Source organism: Thermothelomyces heterothallicus (assembly GCF_042370625.1).
Source record: "Thermothelomyces heterothallicus CBS 202.75 unplaced genomic scaffold P884_scaffold_25, whole genome shotgun sequence".
In the NCBI taxonomy this organism is placed as follows: domain Eukaryota; kingdom Fungi; phylum Ascomycota; class Sordariomycetes; order Sordariales; family Chaetomiaceae; genus Thermothelomyces; species Thermothelomyces heterothallicus.
Window position 1 is genome coordinate 336,635 of NW_027192586.1, and position 20,620 is coordinate 357,254.

The window sequence follows — 20,620 nt, forward strand, 5'->3', positions numbered from 1 at the left end:
AAAAAAAACAGACACAGGCTTGCGTCCCCAACACCGTCCCCATCCCCCTCCTCGCTCCCGCCTACGACGAGCAGATCTGCCCGCACTGGTCGGAGCGGTGGGAGCTCAGGACGCGGCCGCTCGGGTGCCAGGTGTCGACCATCACCGCGCTGAGCGTGCTCGTGGCCGTCGTGTCGACGCTGGCTCTCGTGGGCTTCATCTGGGCGGGCGTTGTCATCTGGCGGCACGCGAGGAGGTTAGTGCGCTCGCGGGACTGGGCGGATCGGTGGAGGGCCTGGAAGGCCGGGAGGGAGGACGGCGGCGAAGGGGGGGATGCGAGATGGGCTTTTTGGAGGGGTAGGAGAGGTTGGGTCCGCGGTGCTGGTGGTGACGGTGCTGTTGGGAGCAGCGGAACAGGGGAAGAGGATCCGTTGCTGACGTCAACATCCTGAATCACGATATTCTGGGGGACCTGGCTTGCTTGCTTGATTGTATTGTTGGAGTTTGGTGCTACGGAGTAGTGGTATCGCACTGCTACCGGGGCACAGCGTGCCGTTATCCAGAGCTAACAGGGGGAATAATGGCGACTTCGTCGCCTTCTTGTATCACAACCTCCTCTTCCCCCTCTCTTGCAGCCTCGTCATCCGGCACGTCGACGTACGTTAGGTTGATGGTAACCAGGCTGTGGTCCAGCACGCTCGCTCGGATGCCCTGGTACCGCTCCTCGAGCGTGCCGAAGAGTTTCCTCAACGGCAGCGGTGCCGGCAGTGCCTCAACATTCTTGGACGTGTACGAGCCGGCGCTCGCAAAGTACAGAATGTTGAAGTGGCCTGGAGGCGGCTTCGAAGTCATTTCCTAGCTTGGCAACATTGTTAGCTTTCGCGCAATGAGGCCTGCTTGCGGGATAAAAAACAGTGTGTTGAGTTTGGTTGTCAGAGATCTTGGTGATTGTTGTAACATCAAAGTGTTTCAGGTAATACATGCTATTTCATACATCATCCAACCGGAAGAGGAAGTAAACGGTGCAAAGGGAGTTGCGGATTCACTTACATGTTCTGTGTTGCTTGGTGATGGCGGAGAGGGGGGAAATGCCCCTCCGATGATTTAGAAAGCTCCAATAAGCTTCGGGCGGGCGCGCCATCACGTGCAGCCCCTGAGCCCTCTAATCAAGGCATAGCCCTGTCTAAATATGAAATGGCCAGTCTTCTGATTGCTAATCAGTGACGAGAGGCGCGCAAGATAAGATGCTTGCAGCCCATCGACATCTGGGTGTAGCGAGGAAGAAAAGTCGAAAAAGCTTTCAAAGCTTCAAATCTTGGAGAATTTATCTTGCGGCAGCAGGCTGCGACCGACCAATTAATCTGATTGGCCAATGCTTGGTTGATCCAATCAACGAGCTGCTGCAGTCCATGCCCTCGCTCTCGCCAGTCGCAGCTCACTCCGACGCCCAAGCACCGCAGCTTACAGCAATTAGGCCCACACTTCGTTGGGTCTCCAAAAGTACCGTTTCGTGGAAGAGAGAACAAAACTTGAAAAAGCGAGCAACTCGCTTGGGTATCACTGTGTCTGCTAGTGTCTAGGATAACCTTGCCAGCTTCTCTTCGAGGTCCTTCACCCAGCCCGATATCACCTCCACGTTCTTATTCATAGTCGCGTCTCCTTCCCTGACTGCGTTCTCGACCTTTTCCAAACCCTCCCGCCACTGCTGGATCTCGTCGGCCATCTCTGCTTGCTTCTTCTCGAGACGTGCCAGCGTCTCCGCAGCCGTGGCGGCTTCCGCGTGAAGCGACCGCAGCGACCGCAGCCGGTCGAGCAGAGGTGGCAGCAGGGGAGTTAGGTTCTCGATGGTCGGCAGGGTTCCGTAGAGGGCATTGATCTTAGCCGTCTGCTCTGAATCCTCGCGGGTGGCTCCTTCGGAAGCGGGTGCAGCGCCAGCCGAGGCGAGCGCGTCTTGGGCTGTCTTAGCGTTCCGGCGGGCCTTCTCCAGGTTCTCGGCCTCCTGTGTCAACGCCCGTACTCTTCGGCTGATGCTGTCGAGCGAGGGGACCGAAGCCTCGGACAAGGTCGAGATCTGCTTGTGAAGATTCTCGAGGAGCGGTATGATGGCGCGCGGTAGCCTGCCCGCGTCAAACTCGGGCATGCCGGCCGATCCAAGACCCAGCGCCTTCTCCAGGACGAGCAGGCGACTGTCGAAATCGGCAGCTTTGGCTAGGACATGCGCCCGCTCGTAGTTTGGCCCGGGAGTCGTCCCGTAGCTGACGCCACCGGCGGGCTCGCCGGAATCCTTTTTCCCGACACTCGCTGGCGGCGGTGCAGGGATGGTGCGGGTGGCCAACGGCTGGTCGAGGGTCGACATCTCGTTCAGCACCTTGCTGAGTGACTCGAATTCGTCCTCCGCCACTTCCTCCCCCCCGTCGTTGGATTCACCCGACGCAGCCTTCTGCTTCTGGTATTCTTCCTTGGCTTCTTCAATCTCCCTCCTTAGCCGAGCGATCTTCCGGGCGAGGCTCCCAGCGTCGTCCTCGTCGCTCAGGTCGCCTATCTCCTCGGTACCATCTTCGAGAATACGGTGGCGCCGTGTTGATGTCTTGTAAGATCTCCGCTTGCTGACAAGACGGTCCGAAAAGTCGACATCTGTCGCATCGACTTTGGCGGGCATAAACTTCGATCGCGCCTGGTCTATACGCAGACGCGATCGCGAGATTCCAGTGGTGTCGTCCTCATCGTCGTCGTACTCGTTGTCAGAGGGCGAACGCACAGTAGTGGGCTGCGTCGACGGTTAGCTCAACGACTGCCAGTGGGCTTTTATTTCTAAGAAAGACTGACTGGGATGGTTGACTGGTCGTCGGTGAGTTCGGGCGTTTCGTAAATGTCGGGCGCCGAGTCCTGGACACGGAGAGTTAGGGCGTCGGCGAACCTGCGCGCGAGTCGGCTTCCTTAGCCTACCAGGTCGGGCAATGCAGCATATTTTCTGTGGGAGGCCATCGTGTTTGTCGGAGTACAATCTCCTTTTGCCAACTCTGTCCACGTGAGCCACACTTTGGTGAGCGGGCATCTGAAAAAGCGGTTATCGCCTCTAGGATCCCAATCGCGGCGGCGAACACCCCCCGAAGCTGCAATGCTGTGAGCGGGCGGGAGCACTTCGAGAGTGTCATGGGCGAGTCCGCTCGGGATTGGACAGGGGTTGTCTAGGACCCACTTCGACAGACGCGTTTGGCTGCCCGTCGCGCTTTCCCTGTCAGGACAGATGATGACCGGTACGGAGCAGCTTTCCTACCTGAGCTACACCGATTGCTTGCCAGCGGCATTGACAATTTCGCCACCAACGCTTTTACCTTCAATTGCATGTTGAACTCGTACCTTGTCCGTATTCGCACACCAACCATCGTGGATGGTTTGGACTAAAAAGAGGGTATCCTGGTCCACTCCTGGAGGCTCAGCTCTAGGATCCTCTCTTACACCACGCAGACACAGCTTTGCTGAGTGCGGCACGCGCTGTTGAGCTGTCGGAGCTCGACAGATCCATGTAGCGAACTCATGTGTCACCCTGCCATACTTACCCGACCATCCACGCCCATCCACCCCTAGCAACCGCCCACATGCCGGGCAGACGCTACATTGGCCTCAGCAGCCAACAGCGTGTCCCTCACCTCCTGAGTTCCTTCAGCAAAAAGCCCGTTGCGAAAGGTATTAAGGACGTTGATGTGGATGCCCCTCCGTTGAGCAGCTCCGATTCGAGCGACAACGAGGGACTACCGACCAGAGCGAACATCCAGCCCACTCAGTTTTCCGATTCTCGTCAGAGCAAGTCACCGCTCAAACGAGATGTCAGGAACTCCGGGGCCAATGGAAGCGGCATAGCGCCAGGCGAACGCTTCAAGCGGACTAGGGCTTCAACACGTCGGGGCTCCGCGGGAGCGCTCGGCTCAAGCTTCCAACGCGTGGACAGGCAGCAGGAGGTGGAGGCTATTGACAGCGATGATGCGACGAGCCCTCCGGTATCGAAAAGACCTAAGAAGAGTCCCCCAGTCGATGGAGAGTTGGACAACCCCTTTAACTCGGAGTTCTTCACCAAGAGAGCGACTCCGAGCAGACGTTACGGCAAACAGCCGAAAACCGTTGGGGGCAAGCAGCCCAGGCGGGCGATATCACCAGCCAGAACTTTTGGAGCCCCACCAGAGGATTCGACGTCAGACGCAGAGGATGTAGACAGATACAAGCTCAAGCTCCCATCATCACCGTCGGAGACCGGGTCAGAAACCCTGTCGCCAGCCCACAAGTTCAAGCCGATTCCGGATCTCGGATCTCCAGAACCGCCATCTCCAACGCGGAAAAGGCGTTTGAAAATGCCGAATGACGATGGTCCGCTGCTCTCTGGAGACTATGGCGCGGAAGAGTCCCAGCGACCGGCGTTCACAATACCGGATGAGATTCCGGACTCGTTCGTTGGGGACGACGACGAGAAGCTCGTCCTCTCCCTTTCTCAAACAACTAATGTCCCCAGCGCATCCAACCTCATCCGAGATGGTTCCATCTCGCCACTGACAGACGCCGAGGATGTCCCCAACCCGGTCCCAGCCTGCCCGCTCTGCAAGAGCGAGGTCTCCCAGTCCGTCCTGGACGAGTTCAAGGCGGCCCATCCGCGCATGACCGTGTCCGACATGCGCCGCTTCTGCGAGCAGCACAAGCGGCGGTCGGCGCGCGAGACGTGGATCGTGAAGGGCTACCCGGACATCGACTGGCAGCGGCTGGACGCGCGGATCGCGGCGCACTACGGCGCCCTGCGGCGGATCCTCGAGGGCGGCGCGCCGTCGCACTACGATTCCCTGTTCCGCGACGCCATCCGGTCGGGCCGCAACCGGACCCTCCTCCGGTCCGACGCGAACCTGACGCCCGGGTACTACGGCCTGCGCGGGCTGCGGGCCATGACGGAGAACCTGATCGGCGAGTTCTCGGTGCTGCTGCGCAGGCGGGCGGTGGAGGACCGGCTGGTGTCGGCCAGGGGATACACCGCGTACCTGCAGGCCGTGCTGGTCCCTGAGCTGGCGGTGCGGCTGATCATGGAGGATTTGGGCGTTGGGGAGGAAGAAGCGAGGAAGGTCTTGACGGAGAGCAGTAGTGTTGGGGAACTGCTGAACGACGAGATTGCTGATGTCGTGTTGGAGGATGACGACGACGACAACAACAACAACAACGACAACAATGACAACGACAACAATGACAACGACGACAAGAACACCAAAAACGAAGACGACGACAACAACAACCATCATGACAATGAGTAGTATGGCTATGGGTAGCTGGTGGACATTCATGTGCTTCAGATTCTTGTGGTAAGGGGGGTGGGGGGCGGTTTGGGAAGGGAGAAATTTGTATATGTTCCCAGTATTTCTGATGGAGCTGACACCTCGATATGTTGTTATGTCGGGCTGCTCTGATGAAGCTACATCTGTCAAGTTTCTTATCCTCGTGGGCGTGAGCGTATGGTATCAGTGCTGGTCTGGGGAATAGATCATTCAGCTTGTAGCGAGAGTCGAGTGGCATGTTTAAGGTGATGAGTGTTGTGGTACCGTGGTCCTCCTGGTTGATGTCACACGGATACGGGCCTACCTGGCGTCATGAATGAGGCGAATGGAAGTTGCAGGCCGGCCTCTCTTCTTGGTCTGGCCACTTGATGTTATGGCCGAGGTCAGATCCTTCTAGCTGCAGGGTGAAACAGGCAGCCGCCCGCTAGAGTCTGTGTTGAAGTGGCCCGAAGGCGTGGTAACAATTGACAGGCTCAAAGCCCCTGATTAGGTCCGCTCTTCGTTCCTCGAACCGAGTTGCTAGTAGTGATGAGGGATTTGCATGCACTGGGGGCTGTCTAGGATTCCACGCGGAGGATATCTGCCTTAAAGGATCCTATGCTATCCACTGGCCTACGGAAGTCTGTACATCGCGTGCATTGTATGTATGTACATACAAACAGCTCGCAACATCTGCCTTAGTTTGCATATAGCGGAGCTGCAAGGAAAGTACAAGCACCATGTATTTACCGGCCCTAACTTTCTCGGATAACTTTAATACATACTATACCTCATCTTTGCTGAGCTAAACCAGGATATCCCAGGCGCTTGTGTTCTACACTAGTCTGGTCTAACTAGTCATGAACAGGGTAGGATCGGCAGGTTTACACTACTTACAAACGCACGCAGATATTTAGCCACGCCTGCATTTGTTTCCTCGCTAGGAACTTAGGATTCAAAGATGGTCATATTTTATCACGCCATGTGTATATAACGAGCACTATATAACTAACACTGTTATCCGTTAAGCTGCTTGAAATCGTGTCGAGATGAAGGTGTAGTCAAAGATGACCTCGTAAGCTAAATCGCCCCGCGATGAAGACAGTTGCCTAGAATGGTAATGTGAAACTAAGGTGTAAGGTGAGAACTGCCATAACTTTGTTTGTCTTCAGGAGACTAAGAGCAGCAACCTGTATTATTATTAAGAACACACTGAGTTCTGTCTTGTATATGAGAGCCTGGAGCTTTCGACTCTCTTTTTGCATGTGTGTTGTGTAAAGGCCGGGTCTTGGTGGACCAAGAGAGAACCTAGCGGGTGTCTGATCGATAAGCGAGAGCCAGACCCGCCTCGGCAGTGCGCACGACCCAACTGCTTGCTTAAAAGCACACAGGCCAAGCTTGCCCTGTTGTGCAAGTCCCGACCCCAAAAAAGACTTTTGTCCCGGCACTCTGTCGCCCAAGCATCCGTGGGATTAAGTAAGGCATCCCACTGCTCTGTCGAATCCGTAACCAAGCGTCGAATGCGAGGAGGAGCTTGCAATGTTGAACCTCGAGTTCTATTCTCGCCACAGAACGCCTCCCATTTTTGCCTTCGTCTGCGGAGTCGCGGGGCTCTCGCTCGCTGGGGTTGGCCTTCACCCGAGGCCCCACTGACGCGGGCAGCTTAGCATACCTGTAGTGACGGGTTACAGTACAATACGCGTGTGTCTTTAGTGCATTCAAAGCATCTAGTTATAAAGCAAGCTGCCTGAAATTGACTTGATCGTTCTCAGCAAACGGTTCAGACAAGACATCAACCAGCCTACCTGGGCGGAATTCCTGGTCAAGTTAATAAGTTAGTGTGTGGGCTGTGTTTGCGTATGTAGTGAATGTACGGATTATGTGCATACATAAAGTACATAGATGACATACATAGTACTTCGTACAGGTGCGGAATAATTACATGCACGTGTAGAATCCACGGCGTGCGGAGTATGATACGGATCGGAGGGGCGAGAAAAGAGGAGATGAAAGCCAACTGACGGCTGATGATTGAATGGTCGCTTGACAGGGGGGCGTGCCCCTCAGCACCTACATAGTAAGCAGCGGACCGCCGCCGCAGCAGCAGCAGCAGCGGATGCCCGACATCCCATCCATACACTAGCTCGCACTGGAGCCCACAGCTGAGTGGCCCACCTCGACCGGCCCACAGGCCCGCCAACCTGCCGCCGTTGCTCGAAGCATCGCCTCACCCATTTCGCCCCGATTCCCATCACGGCAAGCAAGCACCATCGCAATCATCATCATCGCCCGTTAGTGATACGGATGACGGCAGGCACCGGCCAACGGCGACACCCCGAAGCAGACGAGCAAGAGCTACCGCAATCGTGGGCAATGTCCTGATCGGTGCTACGAATACCTTCTCGATAACGTGTGTTGCGAGTTGCTAGTGCGTGTGCGTGTGCGTGTGCATGTGCGTGTGCGTGTGTTGTTGTGTGTGGAATGGCAGTCGCCCACTGAAGCGTGTCTTTGTTACCGCGCGGGTTGCTTGCTGCTTTGCAGGCGGTGATAATGCCCCGGCCCGACGAAACTTCCCGCTTCAGCTCGATGACGGGCTCCAGCACCGACAGCGGGAGGTCCAGCATCACGGTCAAGCCGCTGCCTGCGACGCCCACGAGCCCACCGCTCCCCAACCCGCCCGGAGCCGCGGCCGCAGGGAACAACAATGCATCGAGATACGGCCCGCATGGATCGCGACGGGTGGCTCCGTCGCGCCTCAAGACGGACGAGGGCGGCAATCCCACTCGGTGAGTCTCCCCATTCGGGCAAATCTCGCCAACGTCAGCCGGCGGATGCGTCAGCGCTTTCATTGATTTTTGGCCACCTGCCCTGCCCTGCCCTGCTCCCCGCACCGTCTCCTCTCTTTTTGAACGTTGGAACTGATGGCCTGCCCCCTTCCCCGTGCACAGCAGCTCCATCAAGGAATCGGACGGCCAAGTCTCGCCCACGTCTAACGATGCGCGTGTCGCTTTATCCCCCTCGTCGACCAACTCGACTACGTCGATGCGCGAGCATCCCATGAGCGATCTCCGCGACTATCGCCGCGACCTAGCGATCCTCGACCCCGCCGGCGGCCGGTCCTCTCGCACCCAGCAGCAGACCAATCCGTCCACCGGCTCTCTGGGTGGTGCCGCCTCGGCGCCTCCTCCAGAACCCCCCGTCCCCTTCCCCATGACATTCTACGACGACTCGACCGATAACCTGTCCCTGGGCTCCCAGCTGTCGCCCGGCGTTCGGACTTCGATCAGCCGCGCCACCCCGGTCGGCAGCACCGACTCTCCAGACGCCGCATACTTTACCGACGAGAGGCGCCCCTCCGTCGCTAGCATCACCACCACAGCGAGCAGCCAAGGCTCGAGAACTAGCGGCGCGAGGGGAGGGTTCCGGAAGCTGCAGGGCTTCTTCGGAGAGGAGTTTCCGGGAAAAGACTCGTCCGAGATCAGCCTCGCGCACCCCACCGGCGGCAGGGAGCACCGATCGCACTCGCACAGCTACAACCGGCCGCACAGGGACCGCAACTACTCCAACGCCACGGACCACGGCAGAGACGCCTCTCCGGCGTCGAGGCCCCGGACTCCGGTGCCGGCACCGGAAGTGGTTCCGTTTCTTTACCAGGAAGCCGATGTACGTGATGTGACCCCACCCTCGCCGCCCTTTAGTTAGCCCTTAGCCCTTACTTAGCCCCGGACGCTATTATCCTTTTCCCCCCATTCCTTCTTTAGGCATTGACCCTGTCAATCGCCCAATGCTACGCCTTCCTGCAACCCTCCGCGGCAACCTTAGACCTTTCGTCTTCCTGTGCAAACAGAGTACATACATACACATACACACATACATACATACACACACACCCACGCGCACCACACACACATATACACCATGCACTTGCTGACCGTGAATGCGCCAACATAGGACATTGCGCGATACGGCGAGGCGCCTGTCCGAGACATCCTCAGCGGCCCGGATCGCGACCGCTACATCACTGACAGCTCCACGCAGAATCCGCCCAGAACCTCGGGTTCCGGGCGGTCCGGCCACTCCATCGTACACCTGCCCGGCCACCACAGACACAACAAGAGCAACGAAGATCCGAGATCGCTGCGCCCATCGATCAGCAGGGAGGATTCTACCGTGTCCGCCGCCAAGGATCGCAGCGGTCCGGCCGCCATGTACGGCACGAAGTCGCGCGCCCAGAGCCCCGCTCCCAGCGCTAACAGCGGCTACTGGACCTCCAAGGCCGCCGTCGGTGATGGCCAGACGTCCCCCGGGCACCACCACAAGCGGCGCTTCCTTGGTCGCCTGCGGGGGAAGAGGGACAAGGACGACCCGGGAGATCTGAGGAAGCTTCCTACGTCTGCTCAGTCTCTCCAACCGCGACCGTCCAGGCACGACTCTCCGTTTGGCGACGGCCAACAGTCCCAAGGCTCCGAATGGCCATCCACGCCCGATCCGCGCGAGAGCCACGGGCTGCGGCCCGCGATTGTCCGTGGTGCGACTTTCAACAACAAGTTCCCTTTCTCGTCCAAGAAGAGCCGTACGGTCCGGCAGCGCGATGACCTCGAGGACAACATTGGCCCCACCGACAGGCAAGACACGGGAGGAACCATGTTCCACCTCGATACTAACCTCAACGACATGGAGGGGATCCTCAGCAGGCCGGTACCCTTGACGCCGATGAACCCCGACTTTCTGAACGATGTTGACTTCGATAAGCTGCCCATCAAGTCCGCCGACCAGAGCGGCGCGTGGAATGCGCCCGACAGCTGGGCGGTCCGCCGCGGGGACGAGGCGGTGGCCCAGGTCCCGGAGGCCGACGACATCGGGAGCCCGCCCCGGCCGGAGGAGAAGATGACCAACTACTGCATTCGCGTCTTCAGGGCAGACGGCACCTTTGCGACCCTCCAGATGGCGCTGGACGCGACCGTGTCGGACCTCATCTCCCAGATCTCCAAGAAATCGTACGTGATCGACGGCATGGAGAACTACAACATCGTCCTCAAGAAGCACGACTTGACCCGGGTTCTGAGCTCCGTCGAGCGCCCGCTCCTGATCCAGAAGCGGCTGCTGCAACAGATCGGATACGAGGAGCGTGACAGGATCGAGGACATTGGGCGCGAGGACCACAGCTACCTATGCCGCTTCATGTTCCTGTCGGCGCGGGAGAGCCACTTCCACGCCCTCACGCACGACGTGGGATTCGGGCGCATGCAAAAGTTCAGCCACGTCGACCTGTCCGGCCGCAACCTGACCGCCATCCCGGTCATACTCTATTCCAGGGCCCCCGAGATCATCTCCCTCAACCTGTCGAGGAATCTGTCCCTGGACGTGCCGCGGGACTTCATCCAGTCCTGCACCAGCCTGCGCGACATCAAGTACACGAATAACGAGGCTCGGAGGCTGCCACCGAGCCTGAGCTGGGCAAAGAAGCTGACCTATCTGGACGTGTCCAACAACCGGCTCGAGCAGCTCGAGCATGCCGACCTCGGCGAGCTCACCGGGCTGCTCAAGCTCAACCTGGCCAACAACCGCCTGAGCCACCTGCCGTCCTACTTCGGGGCCTATTCGGTGTTACGTACCCTGAACATCTCTTCGAACTTTCTGGAAAAGTTCCCCCCCTTCCTCTGTAACCTGGAGAGCCTCGTCGACCTGGACCTCAGCTTCAACCTCATCAGCGACCTCCCGGACGCGATCGGAAAGCTGAGAAACCTGGAGAAGTTCGTCGTGACCAACAACCGGCTGACCGGCACCTTCCCCGATTCCTTCAAGAACCTGGCCAACCTCCGAGAGCTGGACATCAAGTATAACGCGATAACGAACATCGACGTGATCGCCCAGCTTCCAAAGCTGGAGATCCTGACGGCCGACCACAACTCCATCTCCCAGTTCGTCGGCTCGTTTGAGAGGTTGCGCAGCCTGAAGCTCAACTCGAATCCGATCACCAAGTTCGAGATCAAGTCGCCCGCCCCGACTCTCAAGCTTCTCAACTTGTCCAACGCTCAGCTGGCGAGCATCGACGAGTCGTTCAACAACATGCCCAACCTGGAACGGCTCATCCTCGACAGGAACTACTTCGTCTCGCTGCCCAGCCAGATCGGCAACCTCAGGAAGCTCGAGCACTTCAGCATCGCTCACAACTCCGTCCGCCAGCTGCCGCAGGAGATCGGGTGTCTCACGGAGTTGCGCGTCCTGGACGTCCGCGGGAACAACATTCGCAAGCTGCCGATGGAATTGTGGTGGGCGAACAAGCTGGAGACGCTCAACGCGTCGTCCAACATCCTGGACCACTTCCCAAAACATGCCTCCCGCGCTCCCCAGCCGCCCCAGCCTCCCGATGACGCGCGCAGCACGAGCGGCTCCGTCAACAGCAAGCAGTCTCCGGGCTCGCGGGCTCTGTCTCCGATGCCGAGCGTGGAGGAGCTCAACGGCGATGCGTCCAGGCGCCCCAGTCAAGCTTCGGGCGCGACCCTCCTCAGCGTGGGCCCGCCGCCCGTTCCGGGAGCGGACAACAGGAAAGGCTCCATGGTCTCGCTGTATGGAAAGGGCGGCCGGAAGACGTCCGTGGTGTCGCGGAGCACCCAGAGCAGCACCGCAACCACGGGTACCGGCCTTCGCAAGGACTCGGGCCTCACCGCGCTCCTCACCAACACCTTTGCCGGCTCTCTCCGGAACCTGTATCTCGCGGATAACCAGCTGGACGACGACGTGTTCGACCAGATCATGCTCCTCTCCGAGCTCCGCGTCCTCAATCTCTCCTACAACGAGCTGAGCGACATGCCGCAGCGCTCCATCAAGAACTGGCCGCAGCTGACCGAGCTGTACCTCTCCGGCAATGAGCTCACGAGCCTGCCGACCGACGACCTCGAAGACTATTCGCTGTTGCAGACGCTACACATCAACGGCAACAAGTTCACCAACCTTCCCGCCGACATCTCGCGAGCCAGGAGGCTGGCCGTGTTGGATTGCGGTAGCAACTCGCTCAAGTACAACATCGCAAATGTTCCCTACGATTGGAACTGGAACCTCAATCCCAACCTGAGGTATCTCAACCTGTCCGGCAACAGACGCTTAGAGATCAAGCAGACGTATCCCGGCGTCGTGGCGCAGAACCGCGACCAGCTCACCGATTTCAGCCGCCTCCAGAACCTCCGCGTCCTGGGCCTGATCGATGTGACGCTCACCCAGCCCAGCATTCCCGACCAGAACGAGGACCGCCGTGTCAGAACGTCGAGCTCTCTGGCAGGCTACATGCCATACGGCATGGCCGACACCCTGGGCAAGAACGAGCACCTCTCCACCATTGATCTCGTGATCCCTCGTTTCAACTCGTCCGACTCGACCACTCTGCTGGGGCTGTTCGATGGCCAGGCCTCCAGCAGCGGCGGCTCCAAGATTGCCAAGTACCTCCAGGAGAACTTTGCCCATATCTTCGCGCAGGAATTGAGGGATCTCAAGACGAACCAGGGCGAGACCGCCGAGGACGCGCTGAGGCGGGCCTTCCTGGCGCTCAACAAGGACCTGGCGACTGCCGCGATCCAACATACCGAGGACAGGCCGATCACGACGCACCGCGGGTCCCAGGCTCCTCTCGTGCTCAGCCAGGAGGACCTCAACTCGGGCGGCGTCGCCACGGTGGTCTACCTCGACGAGCAAGAGCTGTACGTCGCCAACGTGGGCGACGTCCAGGCCATGCTGATCCAGACCGACGGCCAGGCCAAGATGCTGACCAAGAAGCACGACCCGGCGGACCCCCCGGAGCGCTCGCGCATCCGCGACGCCGGCGGCTGGGTCTCGCGTCAGGGGCGCCTGAACGAGCTCCTCCCCGTGTCGCGAGCTTTCGGGTACGTGGACCTGATGCCGCCGGTGCAGGCGGCGCCGCACATCAAGCACCACACGATCGGGGACAACGACGAGACGATTCTCCTGGCCACCAGGGAGGTGTGGGAGTACTTGACGCCGGAGCTCGTGGTCGACGTTGCACGCTCCGTCCGCGGGGACCTGATGCGGGCAGCACAGAAGATCCGCGATCTCGCCATGGCTTACGGCTCCAAGGACAAGATCATGGTCATGATGCTCAGCGTGGCCGACCTCAAACGTAGGCGCGAGCGCTCGCGAATGCACAGGGGCCAGAGCATGTCCTGGTTCAACTTCCCGCAGGACGATGCCGCCCACCAGGTTGCCACTCGCAGGGGCAGGAAGGCCAAGGCGGAGGGTCCGCTCGACTCGACCCTGCAGCGTCTCGAGGCCGAGGTGCCCGCCCCGACGGGCATGATCGCCATCGTGTTCACCGACATCAAGAACTCGACCCAGCTGTGGGAGACGTATCCGGAGGCCATGCGGTCCGCCATCAAGCTGCACAACGAGGTCATGCGCAGGCAGCTCAGGCGCATCGGCGGGTTCGAGGTCAAGACGGAAGGCGACGCCTTCATGGTGTCGTTCCCGACCGCCACCTCTGCGCTCCTGTGGTGCTTCGCCGTCCAGACGCAGCTCCTGACGGTCAACTGGCCCACCGAGATGCTCAACTCGATCAGCTGCCAGCCCACCTTTGACCGGGACAACAAGCTCATCTTCAGGGGCTTGTCGGTACGGATGGGCATTCACTGGGGCGAGCCCCTGGCGGAGCCGGACCCGGTCACCCGCCGCATGGACTACTACGGCCCGATGGTGAACAAGGCGAGTCGCATCTCGGCCTGCGCTGACGGGGGCCAGATCACCGTCTCGTCGGACTTCATCATGGAGATTCAGCGCTGCCTCGAGACGTACCAGGAATCGGGCTCGTCCGATGATAGCTTCGATGACGACGGTTTCGCCCGGGCCATCCGCAACGAGCTCCGCTCCCTCAGCAGCCAGGGGTTCGAAGTCAAGGACTTGGGCGAGAAGAAGCTGAAGGGCCTCGAGAACCCAGAGTACATCTACTCGCTCTATCCGCACGCTCTCGCCGGCAGGATCGACCAGCACAACCTTCACGAGCGGGCACAGGCCGCCGCCGACCGGCCCGCCATGCTCAGCCCGGACAGCCAGCTAGCCATCAATCCCGACGACATCTGGGCTACATGGCACGTGGCCCTGAGGCTCGAGATGCTGTGCAGCACCTTCGAGGACGTGACCCGGCGTAAGCTGCACCCGCCCGAGACGGAGCTCATGGAGCGGATGAAGCGGCGCGGCGGAGAGGTGACGGAGCGGTTCTTGATCAGCTTCTTGGAGCACCAAGTCAGCCGGATTGAGGTATGTCATCCCCCCCGCATTCCTGATGATCGCAGCTCTTTTTTTTTTTCTTTTCTTTTTTCTTTTTTTTTAAAAAAGAATCTTGTTCATCTCTCGATTCCTTTGATTTTATGGAACCAAAAGACTAACAGGACACCTAGACGTGCATCTCAACCCTCGCCGTCCGTCGCCTTGTCCTTGTGGAGGGCAAGCCGTCCGCCAAGCCCAGCGACCTTCGCGCTCCCATCTCTGATGTCCTGGAGACCCTGTCCGATCAACTCGCCCTCCTGAAAAAGTACGAAGCCCGTTACGGGCCGCTCGACGACGCGGGCGAGGGCCCTTCTTCCACCCAGGGCACCACCCCGGCCGCTGCATCCCTGCTACCGCCAGCACCTGCGCCACCATCTAATAACAACAACGACAACGACAACGACGACGGCCTGCAGGCGACGATACCGCAGGCGGCAACCGGCTCCCCGTCGGCTTCGGCCGAGTCTGGTGTCAGCACGCCAGAGTCATCGCCCTACTAGAGCCGCTACCCTGCCGGCGCATAGCAGCGGCAGTGGCATAACAGGTTTATCCCGTTATCTCTTTAAAGAACCAACACAGTCTTGGCTTCGGTTGTTTATTTTGGGCTTTTTAATTTTCGCGATACCCCCTCCCAACCCCACCATCCTCTCTCCGAAACCCGAATTAGCGTCATATACCCCTTCCTTGTGTCACACACATATTGATATGCGTACCCTCTACCGACCTCTTCAGCTCACGACTCCTCTTTGGGATCTTCAAGTCTTCTTCTCTCGGCGTGAGGGTGGGAAAGAAATTGATAAGTCTCAACACATAATCCTCGTTTTGGTTCACTCGTGATTATATTTTGGTTTATCGAGAGTTCAGGGGGGAACAGGGAAGGCAGACTCCGGATCTTGCAAAAGGAAGGTTGTCTTTTTTTTTTTTTTTTTTTTTTTTTTTTTTTTTTTTTTTTTTTTTTTTTTTTTGTTTTGTTTTGTTTTTAGGGTGGAGTTGACGATACGTATTTCTGGTGCGGTAAAAGTGGTTGGCGTTCTCTCCATCGGCGCTCTTTCTTTTTTAGTCCTGCCTCGGCTGGCGTCGGGAATTTATGGTCTTTTGTTTGCCTTTTTGGAAATAGGGGGGTCTTAACTCGGACTGGGCTGGACACCGGTGCAACATATGGGAAAATGTTTGGTCGACTGCTGCTCGCGTAAGTTGGCTCGGGCTTTGTGTTTGTTTTTGTTTTTTTTTCCTGCTATCTCGACTGGATGACATGTGTTCTTTCGGGGGTTATCTAGCATCACCCATCATCGTATGAGGGCATCATTTGATCAATTTCTTCATCCTAATCTTTCACATGAAGTATCGTATCTCACAAGGGGCATGGCTGAGTTGGAATTGTGCGCTGCATCAACATCATCGTCATCACCATCATTCTCTCAACCTTGGGGGCTGGCTCTCTCTGGCTCGCTCTCGCCTGTGTGTGTGACTTGACTAGTAGACAGACAAACAGACAAATATGTGGCCCGAAGTTGTGCTGGTTATGGATAACGCATCAAGGGCTTAGTCCCTTCATCCTCGATGGCCTGCAGACGCGTCTTCGGGGCGCAAGAATCGCTAGTGCCAATTCGTGGGTTGGTCCGTAGCTTACAGTACACATACGAGGCCCGACAATGGCCGGCCTCCCCTCCGTTTTTCATTCCTTTGGCAAGTCATTATGTCCACGATGAACCGGAAATCGCCATCTCTAGCCGTACTTTGATAAGAGAGTTTCGCCGGCCTCCCTCTGCACACATTGGCATTTCCATATTTGCGCATGTATAGTCCCACGGCGGGCCCTACAACGTCATGGGCATTTCGAAGGTTCTGAGCTGGTAAGAGACATCCCAACTGTGACAGTTTCGTTTCAACACAGCCAAACCAAACTCGGGTCGGAACGAAAGTCCACGAAGCTCTGTTCCTCATGTAGTACCGCTCGTGTATCAAGCCAACTGGACAGCCCACAGTGGCATGATGATGAACAATGCACACAAGACGCTGTATATACGACTACATGCCGCCTTCCCAATACCCCGGATATGTAACCACGCTAGCCACCCCCTCAAGTCAGGGATAAAAGAACCAGACGACCTTATACAACAACACCCGACCCTTCGCCGGCGCTGCCGCCCTCCTCGGCCCCGCCGTGTGTTTGCGTCGCTGTTTCCAGTTCTGTCTCCGTCTCCGTCTCATCCTCCATCTCCTCCTGCGCCTCCTGGTAGTCGGCCTCCGTCTCCGTCTCGGGTTGCTCCACGCCAACCACCACCGCCTCCTCTCGGCCCTTGCCCGGCGTCTCCTCGCCATCGGCTTCCCCCCCGTTACCCTCGGTCCCAACATCAGCACCGGCATCGGCCGCAACTTTAGCCTTCCCATCACCCTCACCCTCACCCTCCTGACCGCCTTCGGCAGCGAGCTCCTCGCCGCCCTCGACCCAAACCTTGGCGAGCTCGCGCTCAATCTCGGCGTGGCGCGCCCTCCACTTGTCAACCTGCGCCAGCTTCTCGCGCAGCTCCTCCAGCTCGCGCCTAGCGTGCATCTTCTCCGTCTCCGTGCCGATGCGCTGCAGCTCCCAGCGGTCGCCGTCCTCGCCCTGGCCGAGTACCAGGTTGAAGGTGTGGTACTTCTTGAGAGAGGCGCGCGTCGAGATGGTAATGAGGGCTAGAGGAAGAAGACGCAGAAGTGGGTTAGTGAAGGGATCACTCAGGATAAAATAAAGCGGGATCAACGAGCGGGGGTCGATGAGACTCACTAATTCCCTTCTCTTTGCAGGTCTGATACAGCAGCCCCTCGACATCGCTCGACACGGCGCTCGTGCCCTCGTCGATAAAGGCGTACTTGGGCTCGTGGTAGAGCAGCCTGGCAATGGCCAGACGCTGCTTCTCGCCCCCGCTCAGCACGTCCTTCCACTCCTTGCGGGTGTTCCACCCACCCTCGCGCTCCGGCAGGTATCCCAGGCGGGCAAGATCGAGTACGTACTGCAGGTACGAGTCGTTCTTCCGCTTCTCGCGCATGTCGGCCTCGCCGTCCGGGTAGATGACCTGATCGCGGAGGGTGCCGATGCTGAGGTAGGGCCGCTGGGGAAGGAACATGATTCCATCCTCGCCGGTGGCCTTGGGGCGGCTGACCAAGCCGCGGTAGACGGGCCAGAGTCCTGCTATGACCCGGGCAATGGCGCTCTTGCCGACACCGTTGGGGCCCGAGATGAGCAGGTGGTCGCCGCGACGAACAATCATCGACAGCGACTCGATCAACTCCTCGCCGCCCTGGGGCCACAGCGCAGGGGCGACGATGGGGACATTCTCCAAGCGCACCCCGTCAAACCCTAGTTGCGTAGTGCCCTGGACGTCCGAGAGGGAGAACAGTTCGTTATCCCTGCCCTTGGCGTGGTACGCGCCCGCGTGAACCCTGTGAAGGGTCGAAATGAGCGTGTACACGCGGCTGGTGTAACCGGCGAGCTCCGAGAGATCCTTCATCGAGTACATCATACGGCCGCCAGCGTCGGCGAGCGACAACATCAACCGCTTGTTGGTGATGAAGTCCTTCATGCGCGTCCGTTCACGGCCGCCCTGGACGGCGTGCTCGGCTTGCTCCGACTTGCCGCCGAGACCGCCCCACGCGGGGAGGAAGACGGGCAGCGACGACAGAATGTAGCCGTAGGCGCTCCAGCTGTACTTGAGGATGAAGTCCTCCAGCATGTTGTACCTGATCTTGAGGTGGTAAACGTCATTCATCCATTTGGAGAGCGACTTGAACTCCTTGTCGAGAAATGTCTTCTCCGTCTCGGCCCCGCCATAGAAGGCGATTTCTTCGGCATTAGCAATCAGGCGAGCGTGCAGGCTGCGAAAGTCGCCTTCTTTTCTACCCTCGACGGCTTTGAGCCTGGCGAACGGCGGGGACACCTTCCGAAGGATGCTGGCGGTTATGAAGTAGTTGCTCATCAGGCCCAGCGCGGCAAGCGGGCCGAGCGAGCGGTAGAGCTGGTAGTTAAAGACGCAGATATCAACAAATGGCTTCCCCAGCGAGGAGTAGAGGCTCGCTGCTGCTGCGCAGAACTGCGTGAGGTCCTGAGTGATAAATTGGTCCGCCCCCGATCCCAGGCCGCCGTCCAGGTTGTGGACCTTGTAGTAGTTGAGGTTGTCGTTCAGATACAGATCGTGGATATACCGCGTCAGCCGGGTACGGAAAGCGATCGACACCTTGCACTCGAGGAATTTGATCATGGCGTTGGTGTAAGAGGCGAAGCCGCCGAGACCGCACCACTTGACCAGACCCCACAAGAAGGACTTGCCGTTACCCGCCACGAGGTCGCGCACGATCTCGCCGTCTAAGCGGGCGACGACCAGAGACATGTAGGTGCGCAGCATCAGGAAAGCGCTGTGGCTCAGCAGCAGGCCAGCCTCCTTGCTGTTCCAGTGCGGGATCATGATACTCATCAGGCTAAGGAACTGATGGAGGAAGGCCAGGTTCAGGCCGGGCTTGGTCTGGGCCGAAGGGACTGTTCCATCACCCAGCCCGGACACTCTAGGCGGATTCAAAAACAGGCGCCGGTGTGCCTGGAAGGTTAGAGGCTTGGTCGTGTGGATGACCACCTTAGCTGGGCGGTCGCGATTTCGGTACGGGACGTAGATGGTGCGGGAGCCGTCCTTGTTATGAAGCCACGAGTTGGTGCGCACCAACTTTCTACCCTGTTCTCTCTCATCGCGCTTGCGTTTCCACCGACGGCGGGCACCTTCACCGGCGAGGATGATGGACGTGACGAGGGCGAGCGTGGCAAGGAGGCGGGTCGTTCGGGAGGTCTTACGGAGCTTGGAACGGATGAGTTCGGTGTACTTGTCGATAAAAGCAGCGATGGCCTCCTCGGCGGCCGAGTGTCGTAGTGTCGATTGGGCCGCCATGTTCACCGCCGCGAGGTAGCGCGGCCGTCACGGTGGCGCCGAAACGTTCCTGTTCGAATCCCGCGTTTCGGGATCAAACGCACTGGTCCATCGGCGAGCGCTTCGCGATGCAGATGATGCGGTGGAATCCCCGTGTGCGATACGACCCCTCGGGACGAGCGAGTCTTTTTAGGGCTGTTTCTGGCAGCCGACTCGATGCTTTCTTGCGGAGTCGCAATTGATCGATGGTCAGCGGGCCCTGGGTCGGAATCCTCGAGTCAAGAGCTGGTGCTTCTCGTGGGAATGTAGGTCAATGTGGTTCGTTGATGAAGATCCAAGCAAATGTGTCTTGGTGTATGAAATCCGAGCCGTGCACACCGACGGGAGAAACAGATTTGTCAGGTCTTGTGGTGACGGGCGTTTTTTTTTGGGGGGGAAGGAGGGTGTTTGTCAAGTTCCGACAGCTGTGATCCGAAAGTTGGTCGTCGGTAGCATGTGAACGAAGGTCCCGCAGCCACACAGAGCGGTCCGCTAGTTACCAGGTACGGAACACCTTTACGGATTACCTCATCCTGCTCACGTCATTGCCACAGCCACTCGGCTTTCCCCAGAGTCTGCCACTGGCCCTGCTGCCCAATCAGCAGTGGTTTCCCCGCGGCCACTGCTGGAAGCATCTTGGCGAACTGGGGTATCCCGATCCCGCCTGCTCTTGTACATAACTAGGTGGTAAGCCCACTCGAGTGGAATCCCGTATTCCCTTTGTACGAAGTACAGCAAAAGAAAAGTTCGCGTCGTCCTCCGTACCCTACTCCATGCAAGTACATCCGTACTGCGTGTCCAAGTCGGCAGTGTGCAAGAGCACTCTGGATATGCTCAGATGCCATGCCTCACTAGCGAAAGGCATCTCCAGACTTGGTTCTTCTCTGTCGGCAGGGTGTTGAGTAACGTGACATGTAGGAACAAACATTTTATGTGGAAGGAGCCTGAAAGAATAGCATTGCCAAGTTGACCGCCGAACAAGACTCCTTTATCACGGGGGCATTCCATCTTTTCGACACTACGCGACACGCTTACTTGTATGTATTCAGGGTATGCAGCGATCGTCTTAAGGTATGCTAAGGCGGCACGACCGATTGCACCAACGAGCGTAGTAGCCTTGCAGCGGTTTGGCTCCAGTCCACGCAGCCACTATCA

At 58.5% G+C, this 20,620-nt stretch overlaps 5 protein-coding genes across 5 annotated transcripts; 2 read left to right on the forward strand and 3 right to left on the reverse strand.

Moving 5' to 3' along the window:
* Positions 1–462: 462 nt before the first annotated feature.
* P884DRAFT_249298 (uncharacterized protein) lies at positions 463–1,239 on the reverse strand. Its single transcript, XM_069440594.1, has 2 exons — positions 1,030–1,239; positions 463–838 (listed from the first exon to the last, which is right to left on the reverse strand). The coding sequence occupies exon 2, from the start codon at positions 829–831 to the stop codon at positions 535–537; it is 297 nt and encodes a 98-aa protein (XP_069294903.1). The 5' UTR covers positions 832–838; positions 1,030–1,239; the 3' UTR covers positions 463–534.
* Positions 1,240–1,293: 54 nt separating this feature from the next.
* P884DRAFT_229766 (Dynamitin-domain-containing protein) lies at positions 1,294–2,964 on the reverse strand (the record flags this gene model as incomplete). The annotated part of the gene is made up of 3 exons (XM_069439766.1): positions 1,294–2,746; positions 2,806–2,865; positions 2,926–2,964. The coding sequence occupies 3 exons, from the start codon at positions 2,962–2,964 to the stop codon at positions 1,556–1,558; spliced, it is 1,290 nt and encodes a 429-aa protein (XP_069294904.1). The 3' UTR covers positions 1,294–1,555.
* A 324-nt stretch (positions 2,965–3,288) lies between these two features.
* On the forward strand, positions 3,289–5,711 carry P884DRAFT_263348 (RTC4-like domain-containing protein). The gene has a single exon (XM_069441751.1). The coding sequence runs from the start codon at positions 3,579–3,581 to the stop codon at positions 5,262–5,264; it is 1,686 nt and encodes a 561-aa protein (XP_069294905.1). The 5' UTR covers positions 3,289–3,578; the 3' UTR covers positions 5,265–5,711.
* Positions 5,712–7,814: 2,103 nt separating this feature from the next.
* Positions 7,815–15,034, forward strand: P884DRAFT_302293 (phosphatase 2C-domain-containing protein; the record flags this gene model as incomplete). Its single annotated transcript, XM_069444930.1, has 4 exons — positions 7,815–8,050; positions 8,213–8,927; positions 9,216–14,525; positions 14,666–15,034. 4 exons carry the CDS (start codon positions 7,815–7,817, stop codon positions 15,032–15,034), a joined length of 6,630 nt encoding a protein of 2,209 aa, XP_069294906.1.
* A 1,423-nt stretch (positions 15,035–16,457) lies between these two features.
* Positions 16,458–19,870, reverse strand: P884DRAFT_331868 (ABC transporter transmembrane region 2-domain-containing protein). The gene is made up of 2 exons (XM_069445749.1): positions 17,302–19,870; positions 16,458–17,210 (listed from the first exon to the last, which is right to left on the reverse strand). Exons 1-2 carry the CDS (start codon positions 19,445–19,447, stop codon positions 16,645–16,647), a joined length of 2,712 nt encoding a protein of 903 aa, XP_069294907.1. The 5' UTR covers positions 19,448–19,870; the 3' UTR covers positions 16,458–16,644.
* Between the last annotated feature and the right edge of the window lie 750 nt (positions 19,871–20,620).